Source organism: Megalobrama amblycephala, linkage group LG5 (genome assembly GCF_018812025.1).
Source record: "Megalobrama amblycephala isolate DHTTF-2021 linkage group LG5, ASM1881202v1, whole genome shotgun sequence".
NCBI lineage: Eukaryota > Metazoa > Chordata > Actinopteri > Cypriniformes > Xenocyprididae > Megalobrama > Megalobrama amblycephala.
In genome coordinates, this window is record NC_063048.1 from 32,286,968 (window position 1) to 32,314,047 (window position 27,080).

The 27,080-nt window shown below is 38.1% G+C and overlaps 1 protein-coding gene across 1 annotated transcript in view; it reads right to left on the bottom strand.

Moving 5' to 3' along the window:
• mboat2a (membrane bound O-acyltransferase domain containing 2a) overlaps positions 1-27,080 on the bottom strand; it is an 83,865-nt gene that overhangs the window by 13,660 nt on the left and 43,125 nt on the right. Inside the window, exons 4-7 of the mRNA XM_048191878.1 lie at positions 14,114-14,209; positions 13,386-13,441; positions 7,822-7,876; positions 830-1,013 (exon numbers count right to left, since the gene is read on the bottom strand). Coding sequence (XP_048047835.1) covers positions 830-1,013; positions 7,822-7,876; positions 13,386-13,441; positions 14,114-14,209 — 391 coding nt within the window. The remainder of the gene's footprint in view (positions 1-829; positions 1,014-7,821; positions 7,877-13,385; positions 13,442-14,113; positions 14,210-27,080) is intronic.

A 27,080-nucleotide genomic window follows, 5' to 3' on the forward strand; every position in this document is an offset into this window, starting at 1 on the left:
TATGTTGATTTGATGCTCCGTTATTATCAATGTTGGAAACATTAATATTTTTTTGGAACCTGTGATACTTTTTTCAGGATTTATTGATAAATAATACGTTTTTATTCAAATTAGAAATATTTTCTAAAAATATAAATCTTTACTATCACTTTTTCTCAATTTAAACACATCCTTGCTGAATAAAAGTATTAATTTCTTTCAAAAAAGAAAGAAAAATGACTGACCCCAAACTATTGAACAGTAGTGTATATTGTTACTAAAGATTTACATTTTAAATAAATGCAGTTCTTTTTTAACTTTTTATTCAAGAATCCTGAAAAAGTATCACAAGTTATTAAAAAAAAGAATTAAGCAGCACAACTGTTTCCATCATTAATAATAACTGAGTATCAAATCACCATATTACAATGATTTCTGAAGGATTATGTGACACTGAAGACTGGAGTAATGGCTGATGAAAATTCAGCTTTGCATCACAGAAATAAATTATATTTTAAAGTATATTAAAATGGAAAATCATTATTTTAAATTGTAATAATATTTCACAATATTACTGTTTTTTCTGTAGTTTTGATAAAAATAAATGCAGGCCTGATGAGGATAAGAGACTTCCTTCAAAAACATTAAAAATAGTAATGTGTCTAAACCTTGGACCGACACTGTGTGTGTATAAATTATATATATATATATATATATATATATATATATATATATATATATATATATATATATATATATATAAGAACCCAAATGTGTGCAGTACTCTGCTCTGACTTTAACCCCTATTCAGTCACCAGAGGGAGCAAGAGAACTGAGTCAGTTACACTACCTTAGGTGAAGGGTCATTCTGCTTGAATTTCCCGTTCTCTTTGCCGTTTGACTCCAGGTGCTTGGGCTCGTAACATCTGCCTTCTATAAAGGCTATGTAATCATTATAGGAGCAGGTTGGGCCAGCCAGGATCCCCATAAAGTTACAGTTATAACTCAGATACTCCAGCAGACTGGGCATCTTCCTGTACAGAAAATACAAGGACAGAACAACAATAACCCACCAAATAAAGTGAATTAAGTAACAAACACACCCAATGTTAAATACCAAAAAAATTATTTGCTATGTAGGGGAGATAATAATGAAAAAGGACAAATGTTAACATATGTTATTAATATAATGTTTGTTTGTTTTTAAATATTTAAGCAAGCAGGAAATGTTATAAATACATTTAATGTTACAAGTCCAATAATTAGTTTATGAAGGCTAAGGAATCATGGGAAGCAGCTTTGAAACTCTAGCTTCCCAACAAGCTAACTACACTTAAGAAACATTTTTGAGCTAGAAGCTAGAAATTAAAGACAGTTTAAAATAATAAAAATGTTATTTACATATAAGGTTATTTGCATAGATATAAATTTTAAATGACATTTTTAAATCTTACATATGATATGACAAATAATAAAATCAGACAAAATAAAATAAAAATATAATGGCAAATGCATTCAAAGTAAATAAATAATATGTATATATATTTGCAATATTTTGTAATGCTTATCTGATACAAAATCTGAAATGAAAATCTTAGCATTAAACTTTCACACAAACGTATAACAAATAAAATGAGAAAATTCCCAATTTTAAATAACTGAGCTGAAAACTAGTCATAAATTACAGTATCTTACTAAATGTTTCACTACAATAAATTAATAAATATAATAATAATAATTGTAAATGCCACAATGACAAACTCTGGGACTCTCTTGATAAATTGCTTGTTTTGAACCAATTCACTGGAATGAACTGTCTGAACAAACTTTGTTAAAATTAATCTGTCACATTTGTCATGAACAGTCAAGTAGCATTTTGTCACACTGTTCTCATTACTTTGTGAAAACAGCAGATCAGTGATCAAATTGAATGATATATAAGAGATTTACAGTACGATTACAGGAATCTGATTTGATTGCTAAGGTCTCAGCCGTGAATGAGTTTGTAGCAAATGTGACCTGCACTTTAGCAAAGAACAAACATGACATTGTGTCATGTTTGATCAAGAATGCAAGTCATTCAGTATGTACAGTAAACATTGACATATTGCTTAACATTCTGTGACCACATGGCTGTGGTACAAACATTGTTCAAAACTGCACTCATTAACCGTAGGGTGTGACTTCCGAAACCTCGGAATCCTGACGACTTCCTGTGTGGAAATCAGCTCACATGATGCAGCGGGAATGTTCAGTTGCTTGGCAACAGCCTTCAGGGCCTGATTGTGAATGATTCTCCAAGAGCTATGCTGCTATTTGGGCACTGCAGAGCAATATTACGCTCAAAATTATTGTTATTAAAGAATGCTGTGCACTCTCTGAGGGGACTAACAACCATTTGATCAGTAAGAGGGACGACAAATCTTATCCTCTAAAATGTTGCAAGCATGTATGCAAAAAAAAAAAAAAAAAAAAATATATATATATATATATATATATATATATATATATATATATATATATATATATATATATATATATATCACTAAATGTTTCTTTTATTCACACCCCCTCTGAACAAATACAAAAGATGTATTTTCTTTATGATCACTAATACAATTCATGGAAAGATGGCAAAACTAAAAAGTATTAAACATATAGATAATAAAAACCTCATTGTCATGTTGAAAAAATGTCCAACAATGCAGGGAGTGAGGAAGGATTAACATCTTCCGTTTCAAGTTTGTGTATTAAATTACACAGTGGTGTGGGAATTCATGACAGCATTGATAAAGCACAACTCCCTCACACCTTCAGCACTCATACATCCCTATATAAGAGCTTTACTACCACTGAACTTTACTGTGGGAACCAGGCACTTCTCACTGTACTCCTCCTCTAGCAACACCAGAACATTTTGGATGCTGTTAGATCCAAAATGATTGATTTGGTCTCATGAGACCAGAGTATTGATTCCCAGAATCTATATTTTGTAAATATGGGCTTTGGAAATGGCTAACTGACTTTATTGTGCTTTGGCTACAGTAGGAAGTTCCAGTGAGAACAACAACCAAGCATGTCATTTCTGCAGGCTGCACCTTACTCTGTGAGATAAACAGTCACTCTTTTCATAACTTTTGCTGGCTCTGAGACACTCGCTTGGTATTTCTCCTGCTTTTTGTCTAGCAAAAAAATCCCTCATCACTAAACGAAAGCTTAAAATGAAGGCCTGATTATTTCAGGCACCTTGTCACAAGTCCATTGTTTTTGAATTTCTGTGTTACTTTTGCTATATTTTCACACTTAAAACAATGATTTGGTAATCCTCTTGTACCACTGTCCTCTTTTGTGCAGAGAAATAAGTCTCCTGACAGTTCCATTGTTGTCAGCATTAAAGGGCACCTATTATGCCCCTTTTTACAAGATGTAATATTGGTCTTGGGTGTCCCCAGAATTAGGGGTGTAACGATACGCTCAGGTCACGATACGATACGTATCTCGATACGGAGTTCACGATACGATACGTATCACGATATTTTGAACAAAATGAAACTGAAATTCAAACAAGATTTATTAAAAAAACATGAACAAATTTCAATAATTTTCCTTGTTGTACATACAAGATCACATTTCAATAAAATAAATAAATATAAAATTTTAATAAAAACCTTCTGTATTCAAATTAACAGCTGAATAGGGCTGTCTGTCACTGAAAAAAAATGTTAAATTTAACATGAACTTAGAATTATGAATAGGGGCCGTTCACATATCGCGTCTAAAAACGCGTGGAAGGCGCGGCCGCACCGCTTCTCCTTCTTTCCAAAGCGCTTGCGCTCCCGTGGCGTCGGTCGTTGCTATGCAACCATGAACTGAGCTCTCCAAGAGGATCAGGATGTTTCTGCTAAGGATAAATGATTTCTAGCCCTTGCATTAGTTTTACTACGAGATATATTGATGGAGATAAGATATAAAAACCACCATGTACAGCTATGATCAGCTGTTCGGCTGAGCTTTTGATGTTTTGTTACGGAAAGGCCATAGCTGATCGGTTGATTCTTGTCACACGACCTGCGGTGCGCTTGCGGCATTCTGAGAAGTTGAGAATTGCATGCGCGTCGCGACCGCGTTGATCCCATTATGAGCGCGCTTGCCGCGCGGCTACATTTGAAAATAATAACTGACTTGCACGCGGAAAAGACGGAATATGTGAACGGCCCCACAGAACTTCTTAAAGCAAAGCATCGCAAGCGTCTTTTGCTTTTCTGTGAGCACAGCTGTTCCTGTGCACTGCGGTGAAAGAAAGCCACGACTTTTCTCACGCGACCATGCAAGAGACTGACATGAGAAACGTTTAAACCTGCTTGCAAGATTCAATGTGTGCCCGAAACACTTACTGAACTAGAGAGCTGATTGAGACACACCATCTACGATAAATCGTTACACCCCTAATACTTATAGTAATTTAAAAATGTGGTAGCATTGGATCTGGACAGGAAGGATAACTCTGGGAGTTGGAAGGGGTGTGTCGCGATTCTGCCTTCTCACATCGCGATACAGGTTCGTGGACCTGCGTATCGCGATTTCGGTTTCATATCGCATATCGTTACAGCCCTACCCAGAATGTATTTGTGAAGTTTCAGCACAAAATACCCCACAGTTAATTTATTATAACCATTTGAAAATGTCATTTTTGGGGCCTGTTTTAAAAAGAGCTGTTTTGGTCTGTACCACCTTAAATGTAAATGAGCTGCATATCCCCGCCCTGCCTTTGGATGAGGGCGTAACTTGCATACCTATGGCAATAAACAGAGGGTAGAAGCAGAATGGCTGAGAGTGAGAGACCCGCTGTTTTGTATGGCATTCAGCCGTACATGTTTGAACCGGAATCAGACCCAGATGATGAAGAGACTCCGGCAGAAGAAACACAATTGAGAATGGAGCCGGACGTCTCTGAATGGTTATTTGATACATTTATGTACTTATAGAGTTTTAATCGCGTCCCCTTTGCAATTATGGATGTGCAACACACACACACACACACTGTGATAACGTTCGCGCAATTTTTTGAAACTACAAACACAAATACTGTGATAACGTTTGCTAAGTAAACATACACAGTTTTTAATACAATATCTTTAAATATATATATATATATATATATATATATATATATATATATATATATATATATATATATATATATATACGTGTGGATACACACTATACAAACAAGGTTTAAATTATATACACAGACATTCTACGACGACGACAACAACTTTAGACGCATTTGTTATTGAATTGGCTGACATCGACTGAAATGACTATTTGCTCAAAAAACATTAAATACACTTACTTCTTCTGGAGGTGACGTTGGATCGCGAACAGTAGGCAACGATCCACACTTGAGGATTAACTTTGAAGCAAGACCTGCTTTGAATTGACCCTCGTTCTCAAAACAGTCAGTCAAAAAATGATTCGCGCAAACATAAACGTATTTTGGAATTTTGAGTGGCGCCTTTCCTTCGTAAATAAAATCCATCCACTGCGTTTTCAGTGGCTCTGATGTCGGAAGTAAGTGAAAACTACTATGTTCATTATTACATCCCACAACAGAACACTTACCGGCTGTCGTTGAAACAATGGAGGATGGTTGACCGATCACCGAGGGCGGGGTCTATGCCAAAACCAGATTGTCAATCAAACCACGTGGGTGGGGCTTAGCGCAATTCTACGTCACAGTGAGAGCAATCTTAGAACAAGGCGTTCTGAGACAGTGCTTATGAATTATTGAGATTGTAAAAAAACCACTGGGTGGATTTTTCTCATTCTAGGGTGGTTTTGCTCACACACTGCCAACACACATTTATGGTCAAACACCATGTAAAAGTGAATTTTGCATAATAGGTGCCCTTTAAGTCTGAGAATGATTCAGTGGGCTATATAACACTTTTAATTGTCAAGAAATGACTTCTCTTTAAATGTTTTGGTTCAACATACTTACCTGTTGATCAAACATTGCCTTAAACCTACACCAGAAAAAAAAAAATATTTCGTTTTATTTAGTAACTTTTAGGAGGGTGTACTCATTTTTGCTTCACATTAATCTTATTTTCCAGAATAATTTGACATGCTTCTTTGGTAATTGATTAAGCAGATTTGCTGGAACATCATATCTCTAAAGAACCCTAACATGTCCTCTAAGTAATTGAGTAATGGCTGACTTTCAGAAGTTTCAGAGGGGGTGTACTCATTTATGCTGTGCACTGTATATCATATACTTCAGTCATGAAACTCTAGAGGGCGCAGGCTGATAGGTCTTGTACATGCAATCTGCGAACAATCACATCATTATCAATGGCACAAGCTGATTGGCCTCTGTTGATCCTGCAGCCAAAGAGATTTCTTGTTCAGAATTGAAATAGGCTGGTTCAGTGTTTGCTGTGAGCTGGTCCCTCCGCCTCCCCCAGCTCCACCTGCCTAGATCTGCTCCGGGATTTATGTTTGTCTATGTATGCAGCAGCATCAGCATTTCTTACATGCTCACAGCAGCATTTTTGTGTTTCTATTAGCAGTAGCAAGTCCATACAGCAGCAGCAATGTAGCAGATGTAGTTCACCAAGCCCAAATACATTAACATTGCCATATTCAATAAAATGACAAAACTACTCAGTTCAGAGTTGTCACAATTTAGACAGACAGACGTCTGTATCTCTCATTGGTTTCATATGGATTACATAATCAGAGAATAATTGTTTTCAATTTGAATTTGTTCATTTAATTACACATTTTAAGCTTTCTAGACATATTTCTAATGACTGAGGCAAGTAAACACTAAGTTACAGTTCATTTTTGTGACGTGCTCCAGAAAGCGCATCCTTATTTTGTTTTTTCTTTATCTTACAAAAGCACAATGTTTTGTTGTTATTGATAGTGTATACAAAAAATGATGTCTTATCCTTATCTGTATGACAAAAAAAATATTGTAAGTATTTTAAGTTCTTTCTGCTGTTATGAGAAAAAAAAAATCCCGGCGTGTTCATCGAACACTAATTTAATATGCCAGAATTAAAACCCGATTTTAGAACAATGCATAGCTCCACTCGGCCAGGTGTGCCAAAAAACACTTATTTATAACCCTCAATATTTCATACAATGTGCCGTCAACATAAAAAAAAAAAAAAACATACTATGTGCCTCACTGCTCCTGCAGTCCCATTCTCAGTTGTAATATTTCTACGATTTTTTTGCGAGGGTCCTATAAAATATGATGATATGCGGCTCTAAATCATTTTTACTTTACTTTAATTTGGTTAGTTGTAGTTTTCATGTTGAAATAGACTATTATGTGACCGATGTGCTCTGTGACATTTTGAAAAGCCATGCATGGATTAAGGCCACCGGAACCAGGATGGTAACTTAAACGGCAGTGTCATTTCTCATCACAAGAGCAGGAGCGCCAACAGTGAAAGTCCATTTCCGATTTTATTGTTGCTTAAGTGTGTGTGTTGAAGCATTTTAATATATCTTTATTTTTTTTATTTACGTATTTTATATGGTCTATTGGTGAAGTAGCATTGATCACTGTTGAGAGGGGATAAATTTTATCCCCACCGGGGATAAAAATAGTTCAGCAGAGGCAGGGATATTTAGACCGGTGGTGGGGGAAATCCCCCCAGCAAATCTCACCCTGTATATATATACACACACAGCCATATATACACACACATGTATATACACATTTTGACTGTTGTCAGTGTGGGTTTGAAGTTGATTTTCTTTCAAAAGACGTAGAAAGTAAATGAGTGACCTCATCCCAACCACAAACATACCTTTCACACATACCTGACAGCAAGATACTTCTGATTGGGCTTTAGATGCTCCTCCCTCTTCATCAAACCTGTGGGAAAAACACACAAACACAGGTCCAAACTCATCAGAAACACTCCTAGAAGACACTGTAATTTAGAAACATTTAGAAGTTGAGAAACATAGATGACAAATGCTGTTCTGTTTTATTATAAAGCAGCAGTGTGTGTGTGTGTTTTGAAGCCAGTGGTTTCCTGTGGTTCACACGGACCAGCAGAAACAGCAGTTATACTCTGATACAGCAAATATGTGTGAATGAAGTCCACGTGATGATGCAGAATCACACACACTCACCAATATCACATAGCTGTGTTTACACATTCAGCGTTTTCAAAGTTACGTGTCAAATACAAAATTGTTTTATTATACAGGCTTAGTGAGAGCAAACTGAATGCAGTACATTTAAATCTTTAGCGCGCACCCCAATGGATTAAAACAATGACAAATGCAAATAATTACTAAATGCATCTCTCTCTTTATCTTGCTCTCTATTTTAATGAATAATTTTATTCAGCAAGAACACAGTAAAGACTTTTATTATGTTACAAAAGATTTCTATTTCAAATAAATGTTCAAATTCACTTTCTATTCAAACGTAGCACAACTGTTTTCAACATTGATAATAATAAGAAATGTTTCTTGAGCATCAAATCAGCATATTAGAATGATTTCTGAAGGATCATGTGACACTGAAGACTGGAGAATGCTGAAAATTCAGCTTTTCCATCACAGGAATAAATAAATAAAATATTAAAATAGATATTTCACAATTTTTCTTTTTTTGTACATTTAATCAAATAGATGCAGCCTTGGTGAGCATAAGACTTCTTTTGAAAGCATTACAAAAAAATTCATAGACCCTTAGAGAATCTTACAGGTTGTGTACACACACACACACACACACACACACACTACCGTTGACTGTAGACGTTAATTAAGAGTCTGTGTGCTGCTCTGCTCCACTCTGGAGCGTGAAGTCTCCGGGGTTAGTGAAGAAAACGGATCAAGCCATTCCTCATTCATCTCTGTCGATGCACCGACAACTACATTAGTCACCCTATCAGCTTCTGCAGGCTTTAATGGCTGCTGGGAAATGCATAACCAACAGCAGCATGTACACACAGACACAATCCCACTCTTCTTCCTTCAGCAAATGCGACAGCATCAACAACACCTCATGATATTTGTTCACCGGGCAGCACTCTCGGGTCCTTCACAGACCCATTGAAACTTACTATTAATAGAATTGCATGTCATTACAACAGAACCATGGCCTAGCTGTTAGAACAATAACTACAGATACATTGAGATATGGTGCCAATTTGGGAGACTCAGGTTTGAATCAGATCCTATAAAGTGCCACAGGGATGACGTATTTTTGTAGGCCAAAATCTGTAAATGAGATTTTAGCACATCCTGATGGCAATGAGTTTTTGGTTAAATGCCAGAATTAAAGGCACAATATGTAATTTCTTGCCGCTAGAGGTCGCTTATTCAAAATTCGTAACAACAATTGAATCTCTGATGACTCAAACTCAATTCACCCTTATTCTTCAAGGTGGCAATGTCTGATACACAATGATGATGTGATTTTTCACTCATAATTACCGCAGACATAAAAGAAAAGAATAATGAAAACTTGAAATGGCTCAGTGATTTACTGCAGAACAAGAACTGTACGCAATCAATCAAATCAGTGTCACTGTCACCTGGTGAAGATGACATTATTGATTTTGAAGAAGCTGAAAAAATTTTGATGGTTTAGATCGTGAATATAAGCCAGATGCTAAATGTACTGAGGAAATGAGCTCTGGTGATGACAGTGATGATGGTAAAAAGCATCTGCTCACATTGAACCCGTCCAAGTTCCAAAAGTGAACGTAATATGCTTTATTTTATTCTTTTGTTATTGGTATTAAAATATCAAGAGAGTTTTTTACTGTTATAGCAGTTAGAGAGCCATCCGTGTTAGATATAGATCTGGGTCGCTAAAGACCCGAATGCGTAATAGCGATTGACGAAACATTCATGCATTTAAGGGTTAAAGGGTTAGCCCTTTAAATAAAGACTGAAAGAGTTGTTGGAAGCTCAGTGGTGGTGTTGAAGTCACGTGACCGTGGTGTAGTTCGATTATAGCCTACGTTTAGCTTTTTACTTCTGGCTATTACCCTTCAAAATTCACAATAGTTGTGTTCATTTGTAAATATTATCATGATGAAAAAAATGTCTAAGAATCATACATTTTTGATGGTCACAGATCTTATTTTCTGCAATAATCCAAAAGTCAATGGAAAAATTATTTTGGGATTTTATCGAAGGAACAATGGTGATACCAATTTCCAGGTTGGCCAACAAAAATAAGTCATTACTGGCACTGCAGCATTCTACACCTCAATAATTTCCTGTATTATCTCAAGCATTTGACAAAAAAGGCCAAAAAAGTTAATAAACAATTCATAAATAATTATTTTTATTTTTATTAAAAATAATAATAATAATATTAAAAATAATGACAAAGGTCATCTGCAAAGGTCATTTGTCACACTTTTTAGTCTGAGTTCAGTTCTCCATAAAGTGGTGGAGGGAGGAAAGCATTGCATAACTTCATTAAAACACATGGATTAATGTGTCATGTGTGTTGTCTGCAGTGGAGCGGCGCATGCAGAGCTAACGGCAAGTCATGCGGAGACAGCTCAGAAGTGCTGGGCTGCAGTTTCGGCCAGCTGTTCTGTGAGCTACTGCTTCAGAGAAATGGGATGCGCTCTCTTAATCTTCCCATAAACCCTGTTAAAGGAAATGCGGTGACTATAATGCCACCACTAAAAGTGACTCAGTCACATATCAAAGCGATTAGCTGTGTGGCTGACCAAGTATCTAAAAACTATGCTAGGATGGTGCGCAATCTAGTTTGCTTATCAGTTACCTTGTTTACATTGGATATTTGCCATTCGTTGATAAAACTGAGTGGTTTCTCTTGGTTTCCTGCCATTGTGCTTCCTCTGCTGCTCATTCCTTTGTGCTTAAAGGGATAGTTCACCCAAAAATGACAAATCTGCCAATATTTACTCATTAAGTCATTCCAAATGCTTTTCTTGTGTGGAACACAAAAGAAGATATTTGCAAGAAAGTCAAAGCAGCTCTTTTCCATCCAATGAAATTGTATGGTGACCAGGGGCTGTCAAGTTCAAAAACTTACAAAAAGTACTATATACTGTAACTGATAGATGCACTATTTTCAAATCTAATACAAAAAATGTACATTGACATTTTCCGTAACTTTGGAATCGGTAAAATTGTATGAATGTTTTTGAAAGAAGTCTTTTATGCTTACCAAGGCTGCATTTATTTGATCAAAAATACAGTAATTAAAAAAAAATAATAATAATTTTAGTAAAAGTAATTTACGAAATATACCTAATGACCAAAAAAGGTGTAGGCTGAAGCTTATGCTTATTATGCCTACCCTTTTCACATAATTATTTAGTAAGCATCACTTTTCTCACTGGAGTTCATTTAGCCTATACAAGACAAACAAAAACAGTTACAGATATTTCCCTATAATGTGAATACATAGCTACAAAGGTAACAGTAATATTTTTTTGAAAAACCTACTTTTGCGAACTAGTCGTATGTTTTTCACCCGATCGCAACCAAACCAGTGCAGAAAGATTCTCTGGAGTCTGACTGTCCATAACTATTGTAAAAACTCAAAATTTCGATTTACGCCCATGACGTGACACCAAAACGTTTGAAGTGGGCGTGGCCACTTTTACTAAAATGGCCAACCTTTCTGAATGGAATGAGATAATTCGTGGCGTGGCGACTGGCCACTTGGTGGCGCTATAAAATGAAAAAAAAAAAAAAAAAAAAAAACACTTTAAAAACGGCTATAGCTATGCAACAGTCAGTCCGATTGACTTGAAAACTGGCATGCGGTGTCTTTGTCCAAGGTGCCGAGATTGTCTACGAGGACATTCGCTTATCTCGAAAAACACGGCCGCCATCAGCCAATGAATTTCAAGCGGCTGTCAGACAAGGTTAACAGAATTGGCAATTGGAACGAAACTCGCTGGGCCTGTTTGACTCATGGCCCTAGAGGCCTGTGAAAAATTAGAAATAAATCGGCCACCGGGGGATATACAATGGATTGTATATCACGAGATTTTTCGCACACACCCACGCCATTCATGTCATATGGTAGAACTCCTCATTCTGAGCAATTTTGCCTCTATGACCACCACTGTCAATCGAGTCGTTCATTAAATATCGGAGATTATTTCAAAACCAACTTTCGCAAACTAATCCTAGGCTTTTGGCTCAACCTTGATAACTGTTAAAAAGCTTTGAAATGAATACCTATTTCCTTAGTAAATTGCCTGTTTTGGCTGTAAATGGTCTTCTCCATCTATGATCTACTGTAGGTGGTTAGAAGCTTGCTAAATAAAACATAATACCTTTTTACACAAGTGCTTAAAGGCCTTAAAGTGCTTGAACGCCGGTAATTGCTGCTCGCAGCTATATTTTAAAATGTAATCTATTCCTGTGATGGCAAAGCTGAATTTTCAGCAGCCTTCAGTGTCAATGATCCTTAAGAAATCATTCTAAATGCTGATTTGGTGCTCAAAAAAAGGAAATGAAAAATATTAATTTCTTTAAAAATTTAAATATTACTGACTCCAAACTTTTGAACGGTAGTGTATATTCAAATATGGTTTTTCATTTTGGATGAACTGTCTCTTTAACGCACTCAGTGGAAGGAAAGTCCATTAAACTTAAAATTGCCCTCATTCTCCTTTATCAATGATCCAGATTATGCAAAAATGATGTGGTGATGCAGCACAATTAGTATTTCATTAAACAGATTTCACCAAGCTGCATAATAAGCGATATAGTGTGTTGGATGAGGTAGTGAGGTCTGTGAAGTGCAACATCCAGCTGGCAGCCCTAACTACTTTGGCCCACTCACAAGAGTGCAGCGCCAGCAGTGGTATAAATCAATGGCATACGAGGACGTTCTGTAGCAGCAGGGTTTAACAGCCCTTATGTAATTCCTAGAGCCTCTAACATGGGCATAGGTAGAAACAATGGAGCTGTAGAAAGATTTCAGGCAGAAATCATGCCAGTTTTATAATATAATTCATTATTGAGGCTTTTCAACCATGAAGATGAGAATGAGGGCACGTTTACTCGTTAACAACGTACTAAACACGGAAAAGTTTTTTCCCTTGCATTTTCGCGTACAGATGACAATGATCAGCGACTTATTCTGCTGCCAGGCCAGTAGTAGGCGATGTCAATTTGTAAAGAAACACTACGGGCCTATAGACTGAACACATAATACGCATGTGCATGACACCATTTTCACAAATTTGCGTTTTTCTAGTTTAGATTGAGACGATAACTGTATCGTATTCAAAAATTTTCAGGCCCCCAAATGCCATTGCCATGTAAATGAACGGCCAAAACGCATAAAAAGTTTCCTGTTTTTAGTTGAAAATGGTGTTGTATAAACTCCTCAGATTCATAAAACTGTTACATACCATCATGAATCTCAAACGCCAAACTTGTGATCTTCTGTGTGATGACCATCATGGGCCTGGAGACAGAGAGAAAAGGAAAGATTGTATGTGAGAGAGATCCTGTTTATAGCTGATATTGATTGGATCCACATGTATGTAAGAGCCTCCACTTCTTTCAAACCAAGCTATTCAACATTCATTATTTATACAGCTGCACTGACCACATCTCTTCACAGCTTCTCAAGGGTTGAGCTCACCCTTGGTGTAGATGATTCTGATGCACTTTGATCCTGAGGTAAAACTAGCACTGATATACCTGCTCTCGCTGTGGTAAAAATGTATATTTCATTGAAGGAGAGCTGGAGTCTTGATGTAGTGTGACATAAGATTTTTTCCAGATTCTTGAGTATATTTTAGAATACGAACAGTGATTTTTTTCTCCCTTATGTTCAGTCCATAGGTAATAAGATATTCTGAGGTGCATTCATGAGGCATATTTTCATAACAGACATGGAAACCTACTTAAAATCCCCAGTACTTCAAACTAAAAAAGTACTAAAAAGTACTAAAAACTAAAATGAATTTCAAGTTTTTTTTTATTTTAATTTTTGTTAGTTTTGGAGACGTGAAAATGTATTTTAGTTTAGTTTGTTTTTCAAATTAATGTTGGTTTTTATTTTTATTTCAGTCAGCAAAAATATTTTCACTCAGTTTTTATTAATGATGATTCCAGTGCAAAATTAACTTACCCAGTGAAGTCTGCTGAGTACATGCCATAGTCAAACACATAGATTCTGGTGACCTGGCAGAAACTGAGATATCCCAGCGTAACCACAAAGCAGTATCTATGGAGAAGGCAAAAGAGGGGAAATGTTGGGAAAAAAAGGCTATATTTGGTACAACATACCACATACTAGGCCTATTTCATTTCAGCAGTATGTATATTGTGGGCACTATGCAAATGCTATGTATGCAAAATATTCACTGCAGTATACGGGTGATTCTCACGAAAACTTGGTTTTAAAAATTTCAAACATGAAAATTTTAAAAATGCTTTAATTATTTTTTTTTTCAGACATCAGAAACAAAGTCCGGAGTATTTGTGAACATTAATTTAAAAACATTTACGGTAACACTTTACTTGAAGGGGTGTGCATAAGACTGACATGACACCTTCATAATCATGACATGACACGTGTCATGAATATGAAGGAGGTTTTATGAATGTTTATGACAACTGTCATTAAGTGTCATTCGCTCTGTTATGTCATTTTTAATGCAAAGATGACATTGTTTGAGATGTCCGAGTTATGACAACTTGACATAAACCAATACATCATAACCTGTCAGTGTCTTTGTCATGACAACTTGACATTATTTAGCTTTATGGGTTAACATTACATTAAACTGTCATGTGGTTGGTTTTGACATTGGCTGTCATGAGGCCATTATAATAGTGTCATGGATATGTATCTTGAGCTCAAGTACAGTGGTACAAATTGAACTTGTCATTAAAATGTCATTAAGTGACAATACTCTGACAAATAATTTTATAACAGCGTCATGACTATTTTTCATTTCATGTTTTTTTTGTTTTTGTTTTTTGTTTTTTTAAGTTTCCACCAACAGAAGGTCAGATAATAGACAATTTCAAATTTCTTAAAAAAGATGACACTGTTATAAAATAATGGTAACACTTTATTTTAGGGTCTTTTAACTAGTTGCTTATTGCTATTAGCATTCATATGGCTAAAATATTGGCTGTTTATTAGTACTTATAAAGCACATATTAATGCCTTATTCTGCACGACCTTATTCTACATTCTTAATCCTACCCAATACCTAAACCTAACAATTAACTATAATAAGCAGTAAATTAAGAGTTTATTGAGGGAAAAGTCATAGTTAATCGTTTATATATGTGTTCCCTACACTGAAGTGTTACCAAAATAATGTAATGTAATGTTAACCCATAAAGCTAAGTAGTTTTTTAAGTTTGATAATTAATCTGCTATGTCATGTTTATGACAGGTTATGATGTTTTGCTAATGTCAAGTTGTCATGACAAAGACACTGACAGGTTATGATGTATTGGTTTGTGTCAAGTTGTCGTAACAAAGACATCACAAACAATGTCATCTTTGCATTAAAAATGACATAATTGAGCGAATGACATTTAATGACAGTTGTCATAAACATGCATAAAACCTCCTTCATATTCATGACATGTGTCATGTCAAGATTATGAAGGTGTCATGTCAGTCTTATGCACACCCCTTCAAGTAAAGTGTTACCACATTTACTTATAATTTAAGACCTTTTTGAACACAATTTCCAAAACAAATCCTAAAAAAAAATCTCATTATCGCAACAGTCTGAAAACATCAACACTGATAGAAAAGCAAATACATTTTCACATTTTTAAAAATGGATTATTAACAGTCATTGTGTCACGGGTGCACAAGAACAAGATGTAACAGATCCAAGTGCAGCATAAGTATTTATTGGGGAGTCCAGAAACGTAATCCAAGGCAGGCAAGAGGTCAAAATCCAGGTAATCAGTCCACAAAACAACAAGCCAGAGATATAAACAGTGCACGTAACAAATACAACGAACCACAACCAGGGACAGACACAACTGAGATTAAATAGACAAACACTAATTAACAAACACAAAACAGCTGGGTGCAATGATGAATGGTAATTAGTCCAGGGAGTGTATATGGGAAATGTAGTTCATGAAATGAGTGAAACAATGAGTCCGGGAAGGAGTGCCCTCTAGAGGCTGAAGGCACTCTCACAGGTGATCGTGACATTACCCCCCTCAAAGGAGCGGCTACCAGACGCTCCACCAGACAAAAAACAAAAACACAAAAAAAAAAACTCAGGAGGGAGGTGGACAGGAGGAGGATCAGGGGAGGGATGGTGGGCCAGATCCAGGGTCCCCAACTGATAGCCAGGGTGGTGCTGGAGGAACTGACCAGGCTGGTTCCAGCGGTTCTAGAGTCCTGGCTGGGTGCCAGGGTGGTGCTGGAGGAACTGACCAGGCTGGTGCCAGCGCCTCTGGAATCCTGGCTGAGTGCCAGGGCGGTGCTGGCGGAACTGACCAGGCGGGTTCCAACGGTTCCAACGGCCGGGCAGTGGCAGCAGGGCAGGAAGCCTGGACGACGGTGGCAGGACAGACGGCTTGGTTGACGGCGGCAGGACAGAAGATCTGGGCGGTGGCGGCAGAGCAGAAGGCTTGGACGGCGGCAGGGCAGTAGGCCAAGGGTGCTTCATGGCCATATCAGAGAGAGCGGACAGCTCGGTGACGGCCTCCGTGGCCGTATCAGAGAGAGCGGACAGCTCGGTGACGGCCTCCGTGGCCGTATCAAGGGGAGCGGACAGCTCGGTAACGGTCTCCGTGGCCGTATCAGGGAGAGCGGAGGACTCAGGGACGGCAGCGGGCTCAGACTGGGGCTGCTCTGGGACGGCAGCGTGCCCAGGCTGGGGCTGCTCTGGGACGGCAGCGTGCTCTGTAGTAGACTCACTGGCTGGAGCGGGCTCTGTAGTAGACTCACTGGCTGGAGCGGGCTCTGTAGTAGACTCACTGGCTGGAGCGGGCTCTGTAGTAGACTCACTGGCTGGAGCGGGCTCTGGAGTGGACTCACTGGCTGGAGCGGGCTCTGTAGTGGACTCACTGGCTGGAGCGGGCTCAGTAGTAGAGCCACTGGCTGGAGCGGGCTCAGTAGTAGAGCCACTGGCTGGAGCGGGCTCAGTAGTAGAGCCACTGGCTGGAGCGGACTCACTGGCTGGAGCGGACTCACTGGCTGGAGCGGACTCACTGGCTGGAGCGGGCTCTGGAGTGGACTCACTGACTGGAGCGGGCTCTGGAGTGGACTCACTGACTGGAGCGGGCTCTGGAGTGGACTCACTGACTGGAGCGGACTCACTGGCTGGAGCGGGCTCTGGAGTGGACTCACTGGCTGGAGCGGACTCACTGACTGAAGCGGGCTCTGGAATGGACTCACTGACTGGAGCGGACTCACTGGCTGGAGCGGGCTCTGGAGTGGACTCACTGGCTGGAGCGGACTCACTGACTGAAGCGGGCTCTGGAATGGACTCACTGACTGAAGCGGGCTCTGGAATGGACTCACTGGCTGGAGTGGACTCACTGGCTGGAGTGGACTCACTGGCTGGAGTGGACTCACTGGCTGGAGTGGACTCACTGGCTGGAGTGGACTCACTGGCTGGAGTGGACTCACTGGCTGGAGTGGACTCACTGGCTGGAGTGGACTCACTGGCTGGAGTGGACTCACTGGCTGAAGCGGGCTCGGGCTGTTCTGAGTGCATCCTCCAGGCACGCAAGACAGCCAAAATATAAAAAGTGAAGACAGCCCTCCTGGCCATCACGGGACTGACAGGGAGAGCATGCGAGACTGGAGTGGACTCACTGGCTGGAGCGGGCTCTGGAGTGGACTCACTGGCTGGAGCGGGCTCTGGAGTGGACTCACTGGCTGGAGCGGGCTCTGGAGTGGACTCACTGGCTGGAGCGGGCTCTGGAGTGGACTCACTGGCTGGAGCGGGCTCTGGAGTGGACTCACTGGCTGGAGCGGGCTCTGGAGTGGACTCACTGGCTGGAGCGGGCTCTGGAGTGGACTCACTGGCTGGAGCGGGCTCTGGAGTGGACTCACTGGCTGGAGCGGGCTCTGGAAAGGCCTCCGGGTTTTGGGGAATGGAAGCCTTCCTCCTCCTCTTCCTCCTTTTAGATGTGGGAAGCGGAGACTCAGTGCCAACCTCCTCTGAGGCCTCTGAAGCGGATTCACGGGCTGGGACGCACTCATGGACTGGAGCAGGCCTTGGAAAGGACACACGGGCTGGAGCGGGCACACGGGCTGGAGCGGGTGCTGGAGGTAGTCGAAGCGGCCCATTCCCACGCAGATGCAGGTAATTGGAGAAATTCCAAAAGTTTAACCCCCTTACCAGCTCCATCTCCCACTGCGGCAGAGGTCTATCCAGACAGTTATTAATAGTGTCTTTGAGGACCGTATCAGAGAGACCATACCCCTCCGCCCGTGACCAGAACTTCTGGACGAATGCCCGCACTCCCATTCTCCTCTGGCGGAGAGTCGCCAAAAGGGCCTGAGCCTCCTCAGCCCCCACTGATGACCGGAGTCTCCTGCTGCTGGATCCTTGCATAGTGGTGGTTCGTTCTGTCACGGGTGCACAAGAACAAGATGTAACAGATCCAAGTGCAGCATAAGTATTTATTGGGGAGTCCAGAAACGTAATCCAAGGCAGGCAAGAGGTCAAAATCCAGGTAATCAGTCCACAAAACAACAAGCCAGAGATATAAACAGTGCACGTAACAAATACAACGAACCACAACCAGGGACAGACACAACTGAGATTAAATAGACAAACACTAATTAACAAACACAAAACAGCTGGGTGCAATGATGAATGGTAATTAGTCCAGGGAGTGTATATGGGAAATGTAGTTCATGAAATGAGTGAAACAATGAGTCCGGGAAGGAGTGCCCTCTAGAGGCTGAAGGCACTCTCACAGGTGATCGTGACACATTGAGAGTTACTTGAAATTCTGAAACAATATTTATTTTTAAATGAACAGTTTTTTTTTTTCTTTTTGATTGATTTCTCTCATTACCGCAACACCTTCTTCAATTTACCACCTATTATTTTTTATATTTCAACGAAACCTGACATATTTTCAAAATGATGTGGCAAACGTGAAAGAACGTATTGTATATATTCTGTTGTATATATTTAAAAAGCAATATATTGTATATATTTAAAAAGCAAACTACTATTTTTCCATCTATTGAATAAACACTTGCGGTAATGATAATCAAAATGTCATGTACATGGTCTGATAAGAGAATTTTTAACTTTTAACTGGATAATTATAAAGAGATCTGCCAACTCGGTAGCCATCTATGAGGTTCTAGCATATGTGTTGCTTAATTCAAAAATCAATTTTTTTTTTTTTTTTTTTTTTTTTAATTTTGTGTGTGTGTGTGTGTGTGTGTGTGTGTGTGTGTGTGTGTGTGTGTGTGTGTATAAAGAGCCTTTAAAAAATGTTGCAGAAGATGAGAACATCAGTCATGGACACTTCATTTTTCCACTATTATTTCATTATTATTATATATTATACATTAAGATTTTTTCTGTCATTTGAAAACATCTATTAGAACATCCATATATACATTTTTTTCCCTGTTTAAATTAGAACACAACATCCATTCAGACATACCTGGATGCATTGCGGTAATGACAATTTCAGCTGAAAATATAGTAAAATACAAAAATAATTCATTTATATGTTGAAATTTCTCTTTGTTCAGCGTAGAGAACAATATTGTCTTTATTATGATGTTTTTATATATTACTAAAATGCATGTTTAATATTTAAAATCATTAGTGTTTTCTGTGTTGACAAATCTTTTGCGATGTCCTAATAATAGTCGCGATTCGCACGCAACGCGTCAACGTTCGCTAATGTCCAATTCGCGACCTAATGACTCATTTGAACAGATTCATTTTAATGAATCATGACACCAACTGATCTGTCCACACGGCCTATAATGAACCATCTACTCGAACAACTCTGAAATGAGAACATAAGTGTGCTTACCCCTTTTAGCAAGAGTGTTTAGTAAAATTAGCCTTAATAATCCACAATATTTTCAGGTTATTTAAATGGAAATGTGTAGTAAATTAGGCCTACCTATAAAATCAGTTAGTTTAGACTGGAGTGAGGTGAAACCAGAACAAAGCAAGTTAGCTAGGTGCATTCAATTGTACATGGTAGAAAATTATATTATTAGTTAATATAACTTCTAAATGATACTTTATAATTCTTTTCAGGTTTAGTAAAAAAGCATCTTCTCTTACAAATCTATAAAATCACTTTTTTTTTTTGCAAAGAAGGCAAGAAAGAATTACAGTGAGAGTGACGGGTACTTTATTGTCAGTATTGGGCTCGCAGATCACATGAGTAGGGCACTTTTTACTGTTTGTGTGGATGACCATGTCTGTCACCACCGAAGACCATTTTTGACCCAGGAAAAACCCTGCATTGATTCATTTGAATTGAAATATTTAATACTTTCACAGCAAAAATTATGTATGTGATTAATTTAGATTAATTAATCACAGAGATTAAAATTTTTTAATCGATTGACAGCCCTAATTTTTATAGATAAATAACTGATTTTATTTAGTTTATGAGATTAGAAATGGATGTCTCTCATTGAATTAAATGTAATTCGGTCAAATTAAAATATTGCTGTTTGAAATGTTTGTCGTTGCAAAACGTGAACTAATTTACATATATTTTTAAGTGCACAGTATATTCAGTAAGCAGCAAATTCACCGCATCAAACTAGACAAGCGAGTTTTCTAAAAAAAAAAAAAAAAAAAAAAAATGGATAAACCCAGCAATTGCGTTGTTTTAAGATAGGTTGCGCCTCTTGCTAAAGATGTTTGTGGTGAATATTTCATTTCTTTCTGCATTCAAATTAACCAAAATATCAGAGAAAAATAGTAAGGAAACAACTGAACAGTAAGAAATATTTGTAGTCAGACAATTCCGCTCAAATCAACAACTATAATTATGTTTAATAAATAATAAACAAACATTTCTGAAATTGCTTATTAATAAATGTTCACCTTTTGATTATTACTGTTGCCTCTAGTAATTATGTGTCAGATTTTTAATTACCAACCTATTTTGGGTTCATTTTAAGCCAGCAAACATTGGGCAAACATTTAACCCAACCGCTGGGTTAAAACAACCCAATCGTTGGGTTTGTCCATTTTCAACCCAACTTGGGTTGTTTTTAACCCAGCATTTTTTTTGTGTGTAGGAAAGACAATTTAAGCAGAATTGTCTGACTACAAATATTTCTTACCGTTCAATTGTTTCCTTACTATTTTTCTCTGATATTTTGGTTAATTTAAATGCAGAAAGAAATTAAATATTCCCCACAAACATCTTTAGCAAGAGGCGCCACCTATCTTAAAATAGCCCGAGCCTTCAATTTGCCACAAATAGCTCACATCTGATATCTGATATTATACATGATAATTCATGCAAGTTATTTGCGTACTACAACAAATTTGTGAGTGGAGAGAGAGTGATCAAGGCTGCTCCGTTACATCGCTGCCTGAAGCGGCATGTTAGAACAACACTATAAGACTCGTGCCGTAATTTCAACTCGGCTTAATAACTTCCTCCCACAATCCGATAAAGATCGCTCTTTTATTCAGCATATTAACCATCAAAAGGAAGTTAAAAGCCACTGAAAGTTCTCAAAGACCCACTGATGTTCAGCAGGGCCTCAGTCTGAGGCAAAAGCATTTGAATTTGCCCTGACTATCAGCTGCACACAGCTGCAGAATGTTTGGTATGTTACATTTCAGGTTTATGTCTCAAATAGCCAAGTCCCCTGTTTCCTCACTAGGCAACAGTGGGCAAATTCTTGGCATTGTAGATCCTGTCTTTGCCTCTAACAAAGCTGGTTTAACATGTCTACAGTCCCACTCGCAGTACTCAGAGGCGGTGCCTGCTCGGTCTCAACACTAGGCCCTTCATCAGAGCTCTGAGCAGCACTGTGTGTACTAAGAAGACCTTCTTCTGTTTAAGCATTCTGTAGGATGATTGTGTGGAGGTTGTCTTCTAGTTGCATAGGGAACACTGTACAGTTGGGAGATGGACTATGGTTTTCAGTGTAGAATGGTGGTGGGTCAGTCTCAGTCAAGAAGCCATATGCATCCCAAATCAAAAGTATACTGAAAATAGTATGCCAAGTATGCCCGGATGGTATATTTTTGTGGATTTTCAAAGATTGTATCCTTTTCAGCTAATGCATTTTTTCAGCCAATATTGACCATAACTGCAAAACAAAATAGTCTGTGATGTTCTCTTTCAACTTCAACATCTAATAATAATGAATTTAAGGTATTGTATAACTGCGTTTCCACCGCAGGAACTTTCCCCAGGAACTAGGGACTTTGAGGTGGTACTCGGTGTGTTTTGACTGCAGGGACCAGGGTTTAAATGAAGTTTGGGGTAAATATTTCCCCCTCAGAAAGTCCCTGCTCACGAGGTAGTACTTTTTCCAAAGTTCAGGAACTTTCAGAGGTGGGACTTGGGCGCTGAACATGCTGATTTTTAAAAAAAAATTAATTTACAATACTAAAACATTAAATTATTTAATGGAGACCTAATATGCCATTTTTGAAAGTTTGATTTTGTTTTTGGGGTCTACTAGAATACTAGAATATTAATGCTTGAATGTAAAAACAATATTTTTTCACATATTTTACATTGTTGCAGAACCTCTCGTCAGTAACAGTCCATTTAGTTCCTGTCTTTATGAAGCCCCTCCTTCCAAAAAAGTGCAATGTGCTCTGATTGGTCAGCTTGACCAGTGTGTTTTGGTTGGTCAATCACTTCCAGCATGTTTCAGAAATGTCACGCCCCTCCCCACAACCGTGAGTTTCAACACACTACTAGCAACTCAAACAAGCCTCACCCCTTTATTTTGCATGTGCCTTGGGTGGGAATTATTTCAATGAGGGATATTGTGACGTGTACATTCCCAGAAGAAAACTTAGGAGTGGACTTTGTGCTTTGTAACTTTACAGACCTTTGTCATGCTCAAACAGCAAAATTACACACTAAACAAAGTGGAAGATTTAAATAACATGACCCCTTTAATAATCACAGCTTTGCATCCCATGATAAACAGCAGTAAATCTACACTGGTAAGATGGGGTAAGCCAATAAAAACTGAGGTCATTTACGTATAGAAGTCTTAAAGGTACAGTAGCAAAACAACAGCTTGTTTAAAGGGAAATGTTCATGTACAAGTAAATTGGTCTTGTGACATACAAACCTAACAAACACTGTAAGTGAATAAGAAAAAAATGCAATCAAAGTATGAATGTGTTCCCTTAAAAATCTCTCTCTCTCAAAAAACAAAAAAACAAAAAAAAAAACATTTGCCAGAATGTTAACAGTCAGAACAAAGGGTGAGTCAGGATTTAGCTTTCTTCTCCAAGTAGTCATTTTCCTAAACTCTGGCAACAGTAATCATGGAGATAGGACAACCAAACAAATATACAGTGATTATATTGAGAGTGCAAGCTAACTTTCTAACACTAAGTCGGTGCCAAAATCCGTACAAACAAATCCTTTTCACAGCCAACACAAAGCAAAGACACACCAAAACCAAACACACACACAAAAAAAAAAAAAAATCACAACAAAACTATCTTTACATTTAAACAAGAAAACTGAATTTTCATTTAAAAAAGCATTTTAACACTCTGGAGTCTGAGTTATCGCCGGCAATACCACCGCGTTTTTCACCAGTGTGAAATAGACTCAAAATACTCCGTCAATGTTGCACATACAATTAAGAGTTATACACCATTTTAATCTGTGGAATATCTTCTTTTATTTGTGTACACTCAGAGTAAAAACAAAATGTTGTGCTTTTTGCAAAATAAAGAAAACTAACATGATGCGTGATCTCTCGTCTCCCTCTGAACGAAGTCCAATCTGATAGTTCTCAGAAAATCAACTGTAACTTAGTGAATACTAATGACACAAAAATGAGACTTGTGTCAAAAAAATGTCAGGTTTTAAATCATGTAAGTCAAATCGAAAACAAATATTCTCTGTTTATGTAATCTGTATGAAAAGAGAGCCATGTCAGAAGTCCGTGATTCAGCTCATTATCCGCTAATGTGGCCACGCTCATGGACCGAGCGCTATTTAGACGCAAATTCTGAGGCAATACTTGTATACATCGTCTCAATCGTGTATTTATTGTCTTGAAAAGTGTTTTGCATAGCCATAATTATGATCTCTGGAAGCCTCTGTTAGTTTGGTTAGTTCCTGGATTGTCACATGTCCTGTTCTTCTTTACGAGGCATTTGTGGACTAAAGGTGCACAGAGCGCCCTCCGGCTGCAAGTATGAATTGAAAACACAGTATCCAGCGCTCATAGTAATGACAATAGATATTGAATAAATATTACTCCTCTGTATAGAAAATTGACATAAACATGAGAATTCATCAATATTTCTCCAAATGTGCATGCTTTTGAGCTAAAAGCCTATACCATTATTACCATTATTTAAAATTGTAATAATATTTCACAGTATTGCTGTTTTTTCTGTATGTTTGATATACACCATGATGAGCTTGAGACATGATCACAGAGGGTTTTTTCACAGCCTACCTGACTGAAAGGCCTCATTAATATGCAAGTCATTAGAGCTCTTTATGCGATTCTTTTGTCTTCTCAGATGAGAATCACCCATTATTCATGATGATTCACACCTCCACGGATACTGTGTTTCTTGACAAAAAGTGTCTTATAAAATTTAAATTTCTCTATTGTTTTATATGAAGGAGTAGGCAGGATAATCTTTACAAAATTTTGAAGCAAAAACTCTATTCTACAACCTCCAATACCCAGAAGTCTTGTGAATACATATATATTATTATTTTTTGGCCTTATTTCAGTGATTAAAGTTTTTTTGTTTTTTCAATAACCACGCATAAACGTTATTCCTTCAAAAACACAAACATGTACATACATGTTCCTCACATATTATGGTAGCCTAGTTTGTGCTGAAGTGTAATGACACTTTCTCCATTAATATGTTTATGAACAACTGAAAAAAGCACAAATGTCAGGGCATGTCAAAACTTCTCCAGGCCCCAAATCAGCCTCAGACTCCAGAAGGTTAAGTAAATATGCCCATTAAAATAATCTCTAATCAAAAAAGAAAAAGTTGTGACCTCAGTGTGCATAATGATTTCACCTATTGATTTTTTTTACTACAAGAACTCAGCCTCCTTCCCCTTTACACTGTCTACTCTGGAGAGCATAAACTGCCTTTCAAGGACTCACACTCTACAGCAGCCCTTCTATAAATATACATTTACACTATTCATCTCCAATAAGCCAGACAAGAGCTCCAGTGACCCATGATGAGGTCAGCTTTCTCTCTCACACACACTCTTTTCTGGTTCTATTTTTATTTAGCAATAACCGCCACACACAGTCTCAAGATGGTAATTTATAAAGGTGAGACACAAGGGTGAGGTGTTATCAGCAGCTGTTGGATGGGGGTCTCCTCTACGCCATAAAACCCTTCACTCACATGCCTGAGTGGAAACATATTAAAGCAATAAATCACATCATAAACGTGTCATTTTTAATGAAACGGGACAGTCACACCATTGTGCGCTAGAACAAGACCTGAGAGAATGACCTTCCACCAAAACTCTTTATCTCTCAGAGCAGAAGTTAATGGTGCACAGTTATAATGAGTGAGCGAGTGACGTGATGTGATGTGTGGCCAAGTATGGTGTCCCATACTCGGAATTTGTGTTCTGCATTTCACCCATCCAAGTGCACACACACACAGCAGTAAGTATTGAACACACACACACCGTGAACACACACCCAGAGCAGTGGGCAGCCATTTTTACTGCGGCACCCAAGGAGTGATTGGGGGCACCTCAGTTGTGGGAAATGAGAGTGGAAGAGAGCGCTGTTCATTCACTCCTCCCACTTACATATCCTGCCGGTACTGAGACTCGAACCAGCCACATCGCAAGATGTATTGCACAGTTCTTTATTTAAGTTTTATTTTATTTTATTTTTAAGTTTTGGGGTCAAGTATAGGGATAGTTAGGGACCATAGGGACCAGATACCATGGTTCAAAACGCACCGTGATTCTTAGATTAATTGCAAAGTTTGACCATCATGTAATTAAAGTTTATCATTTGAACGTGTTTTAGGTCCTGTCAGTTTAAACATTAAAGTGATTTTAAACCCTTCTGAAACTCTTCTGAACACGTGGCTGTTTTCTGTGCGCGCACACAGAGCTGCGGAGATGCACGTGAACACCGAATGCCACTCTCTTTCACATCTATGCAAAATGCATGTAAAACATTGAATAAACACAGTTGCTTATGGCTTAGGTGGACTAAACAATTGAGAAAGATAACCGGATGTGTAACAGTAGTTTGGATCCGTGTATTCGGTCTTAAAGTTACAGCAGCCTAATATTCCTGCTGCTTTCTGTGCCATGAATGTTAATCAAACAACAAAAGACAAGGAGAAAAATCACTTTTGTAGTTTTAACACAGATTAATTATATTTAATATACACAATGAATACTACGCAGTGTTATTTTACATTTGATTTTTCAATTTCTGCACCTGAATACTGTTAGAGTTACCTGAAAATATATAAAGCATTATTTATTTCATTTGTAATTTTGTTCTATTATATTTATTTATTGATTGCATGACTCAATAATTAAAACATTTTGGATTTAATAAAAGAGATCTAGTAGTACTACCTTACATACTTTGGATGTCATACTGTATCTTGCTAAATGAATTATGTGAAACATATTATGCTACAGTTGTATGCGGCCTTTCTAAAATCTTGCCAATTTAACACAGCAAATTAAATCCAGCTGACATTAATATAATAATGGTTATTATGCCAATATTATCAAATAACTTTAAAAAGCGTTACCATTGGATCATTGGAACAATCAAATAAAAATCCTGCCTAACATTCTGCCAAATCATAATGGTGGCAAAGCTGAATTTCAGCATCATTACTCCAGTCTTTAGTGTCACATGATCCTTCAGAAATCATTCTAATATGCTG